General features: G+C 47.3%; 1 protein-coding gene across 1 annotated transcript; it reads right to left on the bottom strand.

Moving 5' to 3' along the window:
* Positions 1 to 2,881: 2,881 nt before the first annotated feature.
* Positions 2,882 to 7,425, bottom strand: LOC111144233 (family with sequence similarity 32 member A). Its single transcript, XM_022498446.1, has 4 exons — positions 7,325 to 7,425; positions 7,067 to 7,208; positions 3,411 to 3,464; positions 2,882 to 3,142 (listed from the first exon to the last, which is right to left on the bottom strand). The coding sequence occupies exons 1-4, from the start codon at positions 7,396 to 7,398 to the stop codon at positions 3,074 to 3,076; spliced, it is 339 nt and encodes a 112-aa protein (XP_022354154.1). The 5' UTR covers positions 7,399 to 7,425; the 3' UTR covers positions 2,882 to 3,073.
* Between the last annotated feature and the right edge of the window lie 5,495 nt (positions 7,426 to 12,920).

Here is a 12,920-nt window from a genome sequence, read left to right as displayed (position 1 = left end):
CCGCCCCTGCCTCAAGCATCCCGGAAGTAAGGCCCGGAGGGGCGGGACCGGGCGTGGCCGACTGAAGCAGGGCACTCCTCAAATGCCAGGCGGGGCGAGGAGGTCAGGGAAGGTGGAAACCCCGTCTCGCCGTGGGCCAAGTGAGGTGACATACCGGTGGCAGAACCCACCTTGGGTCCAGTCCCATGAACCCCACAGTCTGGTGGGGGAGTCTAGGAATAAATATAGTTACCAATTATGATATGCTTTATAGGGAAAGGGAAGGCGGTGGTTACTTGGAAAGAGGCCAGACTCTCTGAATGGCAATCCAGCCTTACCAACAAGTCACCGCTTGTTACCTGTCAGTGTCAACATTCTTCAGTGCCTGTTTATTGCCTGGAATGATCTGGAAACCACACCCCACCGAACCTCGGTGAAAAGCACTTCTCTTGTTTCTGTAGTTAGTGACCGTAATGGGTGATGCAAATTGTGACCCCTGGTCTATCGACTGGGTATCTCATTGCTTTTAATAACACTCGGGATGTGGAGAAATGCCTGCATTTTGTCCTAGTGAACCATCACAGTGCTCTGGAGACCACAACCCTGCAATCTTCCTATCTCCTTCAGGGTTTTGAAAGATGGCTTTTGCAATACATCCTCTGCTTAGGATAAAGATGAAGTGCAAGAAAAGCCAGAGAAAAAAACTGGAGTATTTAGAAAACTCCTAGGTAAATCCTGGGCTGGAAGCATTCTTTCACAAAACGTCTGGGAGACTGCTTTTGACAGACTTCAACTGTCTTGTACAATACCCTATTATACCTAGCCTCATAGTTTGCCCAAAATATTTCAATGTTTTAGGAAAACATGTCTTTTGAAAATTACAAAATTATACACTTCCCTGGGGAAAAAAATCTACGGAAATGCCAAAAAGTACAAGACAAAAAGAAAAACCACCCAGGAGAGGTGACCCCTCTCATTATGGAGTATTTCAGGCTTGCTCTAGGCAATGTTTAGATGTTTAAAATCAGTATTGGGGGGCGGGGATAGGGCTGGGAGGAACAGATTGGACAAAAGTCTTGAAGAAACAAGACTCCCAAGTGCCAAGAGCACCATGACAATAAACACTGTTTACATAAATTATTTGTACCCTCCCTTCTCCGTGTGTGGGCGGAATTCAAGTCACCGTCCTTGGCAGTTACACTTAATGTATAAGCCAGATTTGACCTCTGCACCATCTCAGAAAAGACCAGACCCACTGTGGCAGACCAGGGCTTCTCAAACTTTGCTGCCTATTAGGGTCATCTGAGGAGCTCTGAAAAATCTCAGTGACAACCCCACCCCAGGAAGCATCAGTGGTTCTTACTGCTCCCAGGAGAGTCTAACAACCACAAGAGTTCGAGAAATGTGGTAGAAGAACAGTGATGGCCTGAATCAAGCACGTCTCCTGGTATGCGTGGCCATGGAGTTCTCTCCCTCACTGGGTCTGCCAAATGTGACTTGTGTTGGCCAACGAAATAGAATACACAGGGATTCTGAAGAAGGCATAGCTGCCACCTTAGACTTTCTAATCCCCAGGCAAATTAACACAGTGACACAAGGGAACTATACCACATGGCGTAGAACCGTGCAGCCCAGCAGTCAACCCACAGAAGAGAAATCCTGCTGTTTTAAGTCCTTCGGCTTTGATTAGGTAGGCAGGGCAGTGGAGGAGCTGTCTTCCAGCGTACTGACGATGGCTTTTCACAGCATCCCATCATGCTCACAAATCCCAGCTGCGGGCTCGTGGATGAAAAAGCCCTCCAAGTGCCTTTCCGCTAGGCAGAGGGGGAACCTGCCCCAAAGAGCCACTACTAATGAGTGGACTCTCAGGTGGGCTGCAAGCCACAGGTGAAAAAATACGTCACCTAATTTCTTCCAAGTTGAGGGTGAATGGTCACTTTGCAGCATCCACATTCTACAGGTTCAATAACCCAAAAAGCAGTGTTTCTAGTGATAACCAAACCACTTTTAATTAAGACACTTAGACTTCTGTTTAATAACTATTTTTTTGCTTTATTCCATTCATAGGTGACAGCCTCAAACAAAACACTTGGTTTTTCTCTTTTGACTTTGCTATTCTGTCACTACCAAGGTCAACAGAGTCTTCCTCCCAATAGTATATGCAGTTTGTTCCTCAGCAAGTAGGGTACTGGTAGGTCCTCAGAGATCACGGCTCTCCAGCACCAGGATCTGGGTCCTCCCCTTTGACTGCACTGTCTGTGCTGGGGCTCTGCCCAGGTCCTGTCACCCCTGAGGTGTTCTTAGGCCAGAAAGGCCAAGCGGGCTACATGCCATGTGCCAACTCTGAATAAACCCAGGGGATGCTTAGAGCCCAGGGTCAAGGGTAGTGTGGCAGGCTGTGTCAGGGTTCTATTACAAAGGGATGCCATGCTTGATTAGTGATGTCTGCCATGGCAACACCCTCTAGAGACACCAGGCGAAGAGGCTGCACGCCAGCCACAGGCTCAGATAGGGACAAGGCAAGCATCCCATTCTTGCCTTAGACAGTCGTTCCGCTTCCCAAACTACATTGTCTCACAAACCACGTGGCTAGGGAGGCATTCTGAAGGCCATGAATGTTCAAGCGGCTTCCTTAGGCTCCGGAAGGAACAGCCTAAGCCCCAAGCTAGAGGAAGCTTGGGAGGACAGCTTACGCAGGGCCCCGTGGGGGCATTAGCTCCTCATCTTCTGGAGTCTGTTTCATCCGGGGAAAGAGAGCTGGCTGACTGTCAGATGCAACTTGGGAGGTAAAATCACTTCTGTGACACACAGAAATAACCTTAATCTCTGGGTAAACTTGCAAAAATTTCCAGTCCAAACTAAAAAGGTTTATCGTCTGTGCTACTGACAAACCAAAATAGAGTAAAAGGACAGTCTTATTACTTTAATCAAGTTCCAGAAAGAGGGCATACTGCTTTGGAAAGCACTTGTCTCAGCAGAAGACGCTAGAGTGTGTGTAAAAGTATGTTTCTAAAAAAGACCAAAGGCACCAAACATAACCCCAACTTTGCCTTCCACTTCCCCTTGATGCCACTGCATACCCTGGGTGGGGAGGCTACTTCGTCCAGCTGACTTTGGGAATGTCATAGTGCTCCGTGAGGGTGTCCAGGTGTCTGTTGAAGTCCTGGGAAAGCCGAGAAGAAAACCCACATCAGTATAGCCTCAGACAGGGCACTAACTGCTGTGTGGCACTGCCCACTCCCACTTCTCCACATCCTGCCTCTCCTCTGTGAGCGCCCTCCTCTCAAAGCCACCTGGCCCTGAACTCTGGGCTCATCCTTAAATGACCCTGGGGAGGTGTCGCTTCTGCTGGGTACCCCCACCCCAACACTCCAGTGGCTCCCTCTGCCAGGCTACATAGCCTGGTCTTCCCCACTGGGCATGTAACTTACCTCCACTCTCTGCTTGTGGGTTTTGGATGCTTTCTTTAGGATCCTTTCCATTTGCTGAAGAGAGGAGAGAAATGGAGGTGAGTTCACACACTTGACACAGCCCAGGCCAGCATGGGGTGGAAGACCGAAGCCCCTACCAGCTTGGCTCTCACACCTAGCACAGCTGGAGGTCTCAGGGGGTACATCCTGTCCCTCCCTTAACTCTACTCAGGCTGGTCCAACAGGGATGCCCAGCCCCCAATATGTCCCACCAGGAATCCTGGTCGACTGCCCTTCGGTCAGAGTGGCAAGGACTGTACTAGCACTGATGTGAGCAGGCTCTGCTGGGAACTGTATGTGTGCTTCCTGCATCCCCGGGCAACTGACTGCATTCCCATTTTGCAGAAAAAGAAAGTTTCAGATGGGGTTTGAAGAAGGATGGAAAATGAGGAAGGAGAAGGGCCCAACACCTGGTAGGAGTTCAAGGAAGTAGGTGCTGGTGACACAGTGCCACGAGGGCTCCAAGATCCAGATCGCCCCAATGAATGTGACTGTGGAATGTGTATCTTGTACCACCATGACCTGCCCCACACCATTCCCAAAACTGGATGGGACCTCGTAAGAGCTAAGAGCACGGGACACAGAGCCCGACAAACCTGGGGCTGCACTTGGCTCTATGTTTACTGACTGAGTGACTATGGCCAACTTTGGTACCCCCCTGTGACCCATGCTGTCTGGTATTGGTGCCCTAGTGCAGTTCTCTGCCACAATGACTCTGGGATGGCCCTGTGACTCAGTTTACTTAACAGAATGCAGTGCCAGTGCCGGGCCAAAGATGTAAGACCCAGCAGCCTTTGTGTGTTCTTGGAAGCCAGCCACCAGGCAGGAATTCTGATGACCTTACTGGAGAGAAAGGACCTGGAGTATAAGATGACATGTGGGGAGAGAGGCCATGGGAGGAGCAACAAGGCATCAGACGTGATGGTGACGCTAGCTTGGACGTTTCAGCCCAGTTGGGGCTCCAACCTCAGCTGCCATCTGACTGCACAGATTCCAAGCGAGGCAAGCCGGAGAACTATCCAGGTAAGCTGAGCCAACCCACAGAAGAACCCACAGAAGACCATGTCAGCCACCACCTGGCTGCTCCTTCCTGTCCCTCATCTCATTTGCTACCTGGCTGACCTGCTTTCCCATCCCTGCCTCTCTTCCTGCTGCTGTGAGCCCCTGTGAGGCCTGTGCATCCTCACAAGAGGCCACACTGACCTAACCAGTTGTCACCAATGCCAGGCACTCAGTAGGGCTCTGCCTTCCCTCTCCCCACTTCATGTACCAAGTTCACAGGGTATCCCACTTCACAGATACAGAAAATGAGGACCAGCCTGTGCAGTGGGTGATGAGACTGGAGATGCCAAACCCTATCTCTTCAGGCTAGGGCCCTGCCCCATGGGCCCTTCTTCCAAGAACTGTCCAGCCTTCATGCTTACTACGCTCAATCAAACACCCTTCTACAAAGGAATCCGCATTTCCCAATTCCAGCTACCTTTGCCCACACTTTCTCCCATCTCTCTCCTGGTTCAAAACAAAACCCATTGCAGAACTTCCAGTTTTCAGTGCCAGCAACAAAAAACTCCCCTTGACCTTCCACCATCCTCTAGCTACAGATTCATTTCTGTTCCTCTTGACAGATCTCCCAAGAGTTATTTCTGGGTCTTATCTCCACCTCTGCCTTTCCCCACCCACCCCATGATCCCCTCTAATCAGCCATTCTTCCTCCTCATTCCAACTAAGAGCTCTCTGTACTCACCCCACAAGACCCTTGACAGCTTGATACTATTGATCACTTCCTCCTTCCCTTTTTTTTTTTTTTAAAGATTTTATTTATCTATTTGACAGAGATCACAAGTAGGCAGAGAGGCAGGCAGAGAGAGAGGGGGAAGAAGGCTCCCCACTGAGCAGACAGCCCAACTCAGGGCCCGATCCCAGGACCCTGGGATCATGACCCAAGCCTAAGGCAGAGGCTTAACCCACTGATCCACCCAGGCACCCATACTTTCTCCACTTGGCTAAGGACACACTCTCCTGGTTTTCCTCCTTCCTGTGATCCTTTGCAATTTCAGATTCTAGACCTCATCTCTGTCACTGTGCCTCCTCAGAGGATCTCATCCAGTCCAATGGCAATCCAGAACGTTTGTAAAGGTCCAGAGAGGCCTAGACCTCTCCTCCAAACTGGAGATTCAGATCTCAAACTGTTCACAAGAGTCCTTCATTTGAATGTCTAACAGCCATTCAACATTCAAGTGTTCTCTAAAACCAAGGTCTTGATTCCCCACTTTAGAAGCCTGCTCTACCTGCTGTCCTTTCTACTGCAGTAAATAGCACCTTCATTTACCCAGTATATCCCACCAAAAATCTTGTTCATTCCTCATGTCCCAGTCCACACCCAGTCCATCACCTAATTCTGCTGTTCTTGCTCCAAAATCAATCCCAAACCTGATACTTTCCATTGCTTCCACTATTACTGTTCTATTCTGTTACTAGTCACCTAATGGTGACTCTCCCCCACCATGCTTTCATTCCCGGAGTAACATCCCAGCCCAGCCTGGGACTGTAACCTCAGGGATGGAACTTAAGCATTCACTTGTTAAATTCTCACCACAAACCTGTTAGGTAAGGACTTCACCCCCATTTTACAGGTGAAGAAAATGAGGTGTGGGAGGTTAACCAACCTGCCTAGAGTTATACTACCACCAAGAAACAGTAGAGACAGAATGGAACCCACGTCGGTCTCGTCAAAGCCAGTGAGTTTCACCACCCCCCTTTTTAAAAAATGACTCAACTAAGCCTGAGAGTGATGAGTTAACTCTTTATGATGTTAATGGACAAAATCACCCAGATCAGGGTTAGGGTTTCTCAGCTTGGACACTTGACATCTGGGGCCAGATCATTTTTGCTGTGAGGGATGCTGTCTTGATTACTGTAGGATGTTGAGCAGGATCCCGGGCCTCATCCCACTAGATGCCAGTAGCACTACTTCCCACCACCATCAGCACACCCTTAAGTTTTAACAAACAGAAATGACCTCAATCACTGCCAAACGTCTTCATGGGAGCAGACGTAGGTTACAATCACAACCTATTTGAATCTGCCAAACAAAGTCATCATGGAAACAGACTTTGTGGAAACTTATAGCCGGGAGCATCACCATTTAACATGAACAGCTACCATCAACGGAGCACTGACTGACTTTGCCAGACTGAATGCCAAATGCTTTATCTGGATGACTTTATCTAAAGTTCCCATCCCTTTTAGGAGAAAGCACTATTCTGATCCTTACAGACAAGTAAACTGAGGCAGAAAGAAGAGGAGTCATTAGCCCTGTCACTGGGCAAATGAGCAACTGCGCTGGAATCCAAAGCCAGCCCCCAGCTCTGGCCTTTCAATACCAGCTCTAGCTTTCTTCTCTGCCGTCCACTCTGACCAGAGGCTCTTCCTGTCCTCGGAACTGCCCCAAGCGTGGATACCATCTTCCCGGAATCCAGGTCTCTCTGACCGCTCACATCCCTCCGAGAGACCCGGGACTGACCCCAATTTCGAGTCGTCTGGCCCTGCCTCTCCATCCACCTCCGGAGACCCAGACCTGCCGCGCGGAGCATCTCCAGCTTCCCCACCGGCCTTACCCGCTTCTCTTGCATCTTCTCGAAGGCCGCCTGGGCCGGGGTTCGTTTGTCCAGGCCGCGCCTCTTCTCCTCCTCGTTCTTTTTGCTCGTTCCCATCGCTTCCAGGAGTTTCGCCTTGTCTTTGTCCTTCTTTTTCTTCTTTCTGGGAGGGGAGAAGCGGGGAGAGGTGAGGGCGCATCAGGGAGAAAGAGCTCGGGGACTCTAGAAGAGGCTTAAGGGGACAGAAGACAAACTTCTGAGGGGCTCTCGGGGCCTCACCGCTTGGTGATGCCAAGCTCTGCAACGCCTTTTAGTTTCAGAGGCCCCTTTTGAACTTGCTCGTAGGCCGCCATGATGCCGCTCGTCGTTCTGTAGGTAAACTGCCACACTTCCTGTTTGCGTACTCCCTTTACGTCCGAACGCCCGCCTCACTTCCTCTTGATTGGTTGAGCTGGGAGGCGCGCCTGCGCTCTTGGCATCCGAAGCTGGACCACACTTTCTGGTTGTAGGTGGGGCCTGGAGGGTCTGAGTGGACCTCATCCCTCGCAGGCAGTATCCTGCCACGCTTGCGGCTGGATGCGCTCGTTCAGTTTGCCCGGCTTTGGGCCCCCTCGATCCAAGAAGCTCCTTTGAGGGGCTCCTCATTTCCTCCTCCTCTTTTCTTCTTCTTCTCCTCCTCCTCCTCCTCATTCCTCATCCTTTTTTTTTTTTTTTAAATATTTATTTGAGAGCGAGAGCACACGCTAATGGCTAGTGGGGGAAGTGGCAGAGGGAGAGAGACTCTAAAGCTGACCTCACACTTAGCGGGGAGCCCAATGTGGGGCTTGATCTCAAGACCCCAGGATTTTGACCTGAGCTGAAATCGAGGGAGTGGGATGTGCAATCAGTTGAGCCACCCAGGTGCCCCAGAATCCCCAGTTCCTAAAACTGCAGTGTTCTCTTAAGTGTTTTGTGTGAACAGGGATGTTCTGTTCTCTTTTATTGCTGTATTTTGAGAGTAGTTTTGTTTCTAAGGTTTTATTTTTAAGTAATCTTTACACCCACGCTGGGGCTTGAGCTCACAACCCCAAGATCAAGTGTCATGTTCTGCTGACTGAGCCTGCCAGGCACCCCTGAGAGTTTAATAGATAACCTAATTTTGTAAACCTAATCAGTACTTAACTAGTTTTTTCCGGTCTTGGTGAATGATAGTATTATGCGAAGTACATGTAAATCATATTTGAAAAAAAATTTAAATATATCCTATTGAGGTATAATTTATAAACAGTAAAATGCATGCATTTTAATTGTACGTTTTGATGAATGTTGGCCTGTTTACACACCTTTGTAATGACCTCCGCATTCAAGATCTAGAACATTCCATCACCACAAAGTCCTTTGTTCCCTTTCCCAGTTAACCACCCGCCCCCACCCCACCGTTCTCCGCAGGCAACTCTGAACCTGTTTTCTCTCACTGTAGATTAGATTTGTTTTTTGTTAAAAGTTTCATATACATGGAATTATACTATATGCATGGAATTATATACAATCTCTTGAGCTAGAGTTCTTTCAATGAGCATAATGTGTTTGAAATTCTTCCTTTTTTGAAAAAAAATTTTTTTTTTACTTGAGAGCGAGCATGCTACTGAGAGAGAGAGAGAGAGAGAGAGAGAGATGTGGGGTCCAATGCTGCCCAAGGCAGCCAGTTAACCAACTGAGCCACTCAGGTGCTCCGCTCTTGTTTGTTATAAAAGTACTCCATTTGTATTGCTGAGTGTTACTTCACTGTTTACATATACTAAATTTTTTTTTTAAAGATTTTATTTATTTATTTGTCACAGAGCAAGAGTGAGCACAGGAAGACAGAATGTCAGGCAGAGGCAGAGGGAGAAGCAGGTTCCCTGATGAGCAAGGAGCCCGATGTGGGACTCGATCCCAGGACGCTGGGATCATGACCTGAGCCGAAGGCAGCTGCCCAACCAACTGAGCCACCCAGGCAAAAATCCACTTATCTGTACGTGGGCACTTGGGTTTCTTCCAGTTTGGAGCCCTAATGAATGGAGCTGTTGTGAACATCAGTCTATAAGTCTTTGTATGGACCTAAGTTTCATTTCTCTTGGGCTCACTTCTGATGCCTTCATTAAGTAGAATAGTAGCAAGGTTTGGTTTTTCTCTTTATAAAATGTTGAGTCTCGGGGCGCCTGGGTGGCTCAGTTGTTAAGCATCTGCCTTCGGCTCAGGTTATGATCCCAGGGTCCTGGGATCGAGTCCCGCATCGGACTCCCTGCTCAGCAGGAAGCCTGCATCTCCCTCTCCCACTCCCCTTGCTTGTGTTCCCTCTCTCACTGTCTCTCTCCCTCTCTCTGTTAAATAAATAAATAAAATCTTTAAAAAAATGTCGAGTCTCAGCCACTCTGTTTTGAGGGTTTGATAAGAGAAAGTAACTGCATAGGATGTACTGAAAACCCTGATCCAGCAGAGCCATAACACTTGGGGCTCCAATGAGTTGGGTTTTTTCATTCCCTGATAGCGTAAGTAATTTGTTTATTGAATAAGCAGAGCTATTGTCATAACCGAAACATTCCTATTTTTCTTTCCTTCTTTCCTTTTAAGCATTATATTTCTCAGCATTTTAAGCATTATATTCCTCTGGCCCTGGATGAAAATGCTGTCAGGCCTTCCAGCTTTTCTCTCATTGTTTACGTGATATACGGTACTATTGTCACTTTAGTAGTACATGGTTCTCAATTCAATATGTGGAAGGTATGGAACTTGATCTGGGAAGAGTAGTCTCTCCTTTTCCTTAGCTGGGACTAACACACATTAAAAAATAATAATAATAAGGTGGGGCACCTGGGTGGTTCAGTAGGTTGAAGCCTCTGCCTTCGGCTCAGATCATGATCCCAGGGTCCTGGTATTGAGCCCTGCATTGGGCTCTCTGTTCAGCAGGGAGCTTGCTTCTCCTCCTCTCTCTCTGTCTGCCTCTCTGCCTACTTGTGATCTCTCTCTCTCTCTCTGTCAAATAAGTTAGTTAATTAAAAATCTTTAAAAATTTTTAAAAAATAAGGCAATGGGCCCAAAATGCCTTATGCTAATCACCACATCACCAAACAGAGACTTGACTTCATTACAGTTTTGGCTCTTCAGAAATGAAATCTTAAACCAGTCAATCAGGAATTCTCTGATCAGCACTAGGGAGGTAATCTGCCTGACAGGGTCATGGGATTGGGCCTGGAGTCAGGCTTTGCAATGAGCATGGAGTCTGCTTGGGATGCTCTCTCTCCCTCTGCCCAATCCTATCTCTCTCTTAAATAAATAAATTTAAAAAATGGGATTTTAGGTCTTCTCCCCATCAGAATGTTGTGATTTGCTTTTGTATGTTGAGCTAATACTAAGGGAAACAGAGAAGACTCCAAATCTCCCATAATCCTCTGCTGACATTAAAAATATACACACACGCATACGTTCCATTCAGGAAAAGCACACAGGGGGCGCCTGGGTGGCTCAGTGGGTTAAAGCCTCTGCCTTTGGCTCAGGTCATGATCTCAGGGTCCTGGGATCAAGCCCCGCATCGGGCTCTCTGCTCGGCAGGGAGCCTGCTTCCCCCTCTCTCTCTGCCTGCCTCTCTGCCTACTTGTGATCCCTGTCTGTCAAATAAATAAATAAAATCTTTAAAAAAAAAAAAAAAGAAAAGAAAAGCATGGAAAAGTTCAGTATGGAAAAGGTTAAAAGGAAAAAGAAAAAAAACGTAGAAACGTCTCTTCCTACCTCTTTTCAAAATGATTAGCAATTTCATTTTTAGTATTTTTCGGCACAAAAGTGTGTATGCCAACATCTGTATATCTGTGTAATGTTCTTTTATTTATGTCCTCAGTTTTTCATTTAGCAAACTGTCTTTTTTTTTTTTTAAAGATTTTTAAAATTTATTTTAGAGTGAGCTAGCGTGCGAGTGAGGGGAGGGGCATAGGGAGAGAGAGCCCCCCCCCCCAAGGGGACTCCACGCCGACACTGGAGCGCAGTGTAGGCTCCAACATTATCAAAATGTCTTGAAGCTCTTTACAAGGCCCCAGTTACCTCCACTCACCTTCCTCAAAGGCTGGGTGTTCTGAAGCTGAGTGAGGCCCTCCCTAACCAACGCTCATCTACTTGCCCACAAATCTCAGCTCACTCTTTCAATGGCCTGAATCCGTAGTATTATATACTACTGTACTACATATTCCAAGATTATGTACATTTGTGCATTTTAATTTAGACTGCTATTGCCCAAATTGAGCCAAAGACTTTTGAGGGAGTGCGAAGGAGGGAGAAACAAGCCTTCCTTCCGGCATTAGGCCAAAGGAGGGCTCTGGACTGACATTTCCAGTTCTACCTGCAGGGGGCAGCAAGAGACTGCCCAATTCTTCAGCCATAAACTCTACCCTTGGTATTCAAGAATTGGAAGAGAGCGTCCAGAGAGAATGGGTTTCCTGGTGCTGCCAGCCGGTCCGGGTTTGCTGGTGGGGTGATCCTTGACAGAATTCGCTCCTCAGGGAGGAATAGGACAGACTCAGCTGGGGAAATCCGTTCTCCCTCAGCCAGCCTAGCAAGTTTGACGCTCCTCTCCGGCACTTCCAAGGCTGTGCGCCCTGCAGGAAGTGGCTTGATCTCTCTGAGCTTCTCTTTCCTCTTCTATAAAATGGGGCTCCTGCTGCTGCTGCTAACAACAGCTAATACCTCCCTTGAATTTCCATGGATCATCTAATTTACTCCCAAAGCCACCCTGTTACACAAACCATCCTGATTTTACAGGTAGGGAAACTGAGGCACAAACTGTAATCCAATCTATGCTGATTGTTCCAGCCTTGCTTTTGTCACCACAGAGTGAGGCCATCCATTGTAAGATGAGTCACTATTTTATAAACCTCTGTGACAGCATTTCTCTACCTCCCCGCCCCATTATCATCCCCTAAAGAGAACAGCCCCTAAAGAGAGCTCAATTCAATTTAATTTAAGGAGAGAAGTTCAGTATCACTGATGAGGTTTTTGTCAAAGATTGAGCTTTAAGGGACGCCTGGGTGGCTCAGTGGGTTAAAGCCTCTGCCTTCGGCTCAGGTCATCTCAGCAGGGAGCCTGCTTCCTCCTCTCTCTGCCTGCTTCTCTGACTACTTGTGATTTTTGTCTGTCAAATAAATAAGTGAAATCTTTAAAAAAAAAAAAAGATTGAGATTTGGAGGGCCACAAACCATTGAAATATCTAGGGTTTTTGCGTCCCCTCCTCCCAGAACCGATTTTCACCATCTTAGGAGCAATATTGCCCCCATTGATAATTAATGTTCTAAGAGGGGATTTGTGCTAAATTCCTGTGCTTTTGCTCACTTAAAATTGTTTATTTATTTATTTATTTATTTATTTATTTTTTTGAACATTTTATTTATTTATTTGACAGAGAGAGAGAGAGATCACAAGCAGGCAGAGAGAGAGGGGGAAGAAGGCTCCCCACTGAGCAGAGAGCCCGATGTGGGGCTCGATCCCAGGACCCTGTAAAATTTTTTATTTTATATCCACTTAAAGAGTCATGACATTTAGGGGCACCAGGGTGGGTCAGTGGGTTAAGCCCCTGCCTTTGACTCAGGTCATGATCTCAGGGTCCTGGGATAGAGTTCTGCATCGGGCTCTCTGCTCAGCAGGGATCCTGCTTCCCTCTCTCTCTCTCTGCCTGCTTCTCTGCCTACTTGTGATCTCTGTCAAATAAATAAATAAAATCTTTTTATAAAAAAGTCATAACATTTAAAATACACAGAGATTTTTATTATATATTATTTTTGCATATACATACAAAGAAAATACAATAAATCAGCTAAGGTTTTCTACGTGTCTTCAGACACAGTTACAAATCATCAATATCACTGTCCAACTG

The sequence above is a fragment of the Enhydra lutris genome, unplaced genomic scaffold (assembly GCF_002288905.1).
Source record: "Enhydra lutris kenyoni isolate GAN:26980312 unplaced genomic scaffold, ASM228890v2 scaffoldscaffold10, whole genome shotgun sequence".
NCBI classification, from domain to species: Eukaryota; Metazoa; Chordata; class Mammalia; order Carnivora; family Mustelidae; genus Enhydra; species Enhydra lutris.
This window is presented reverse-complemented; position numbering and strand designations above follow the sequence as displayed.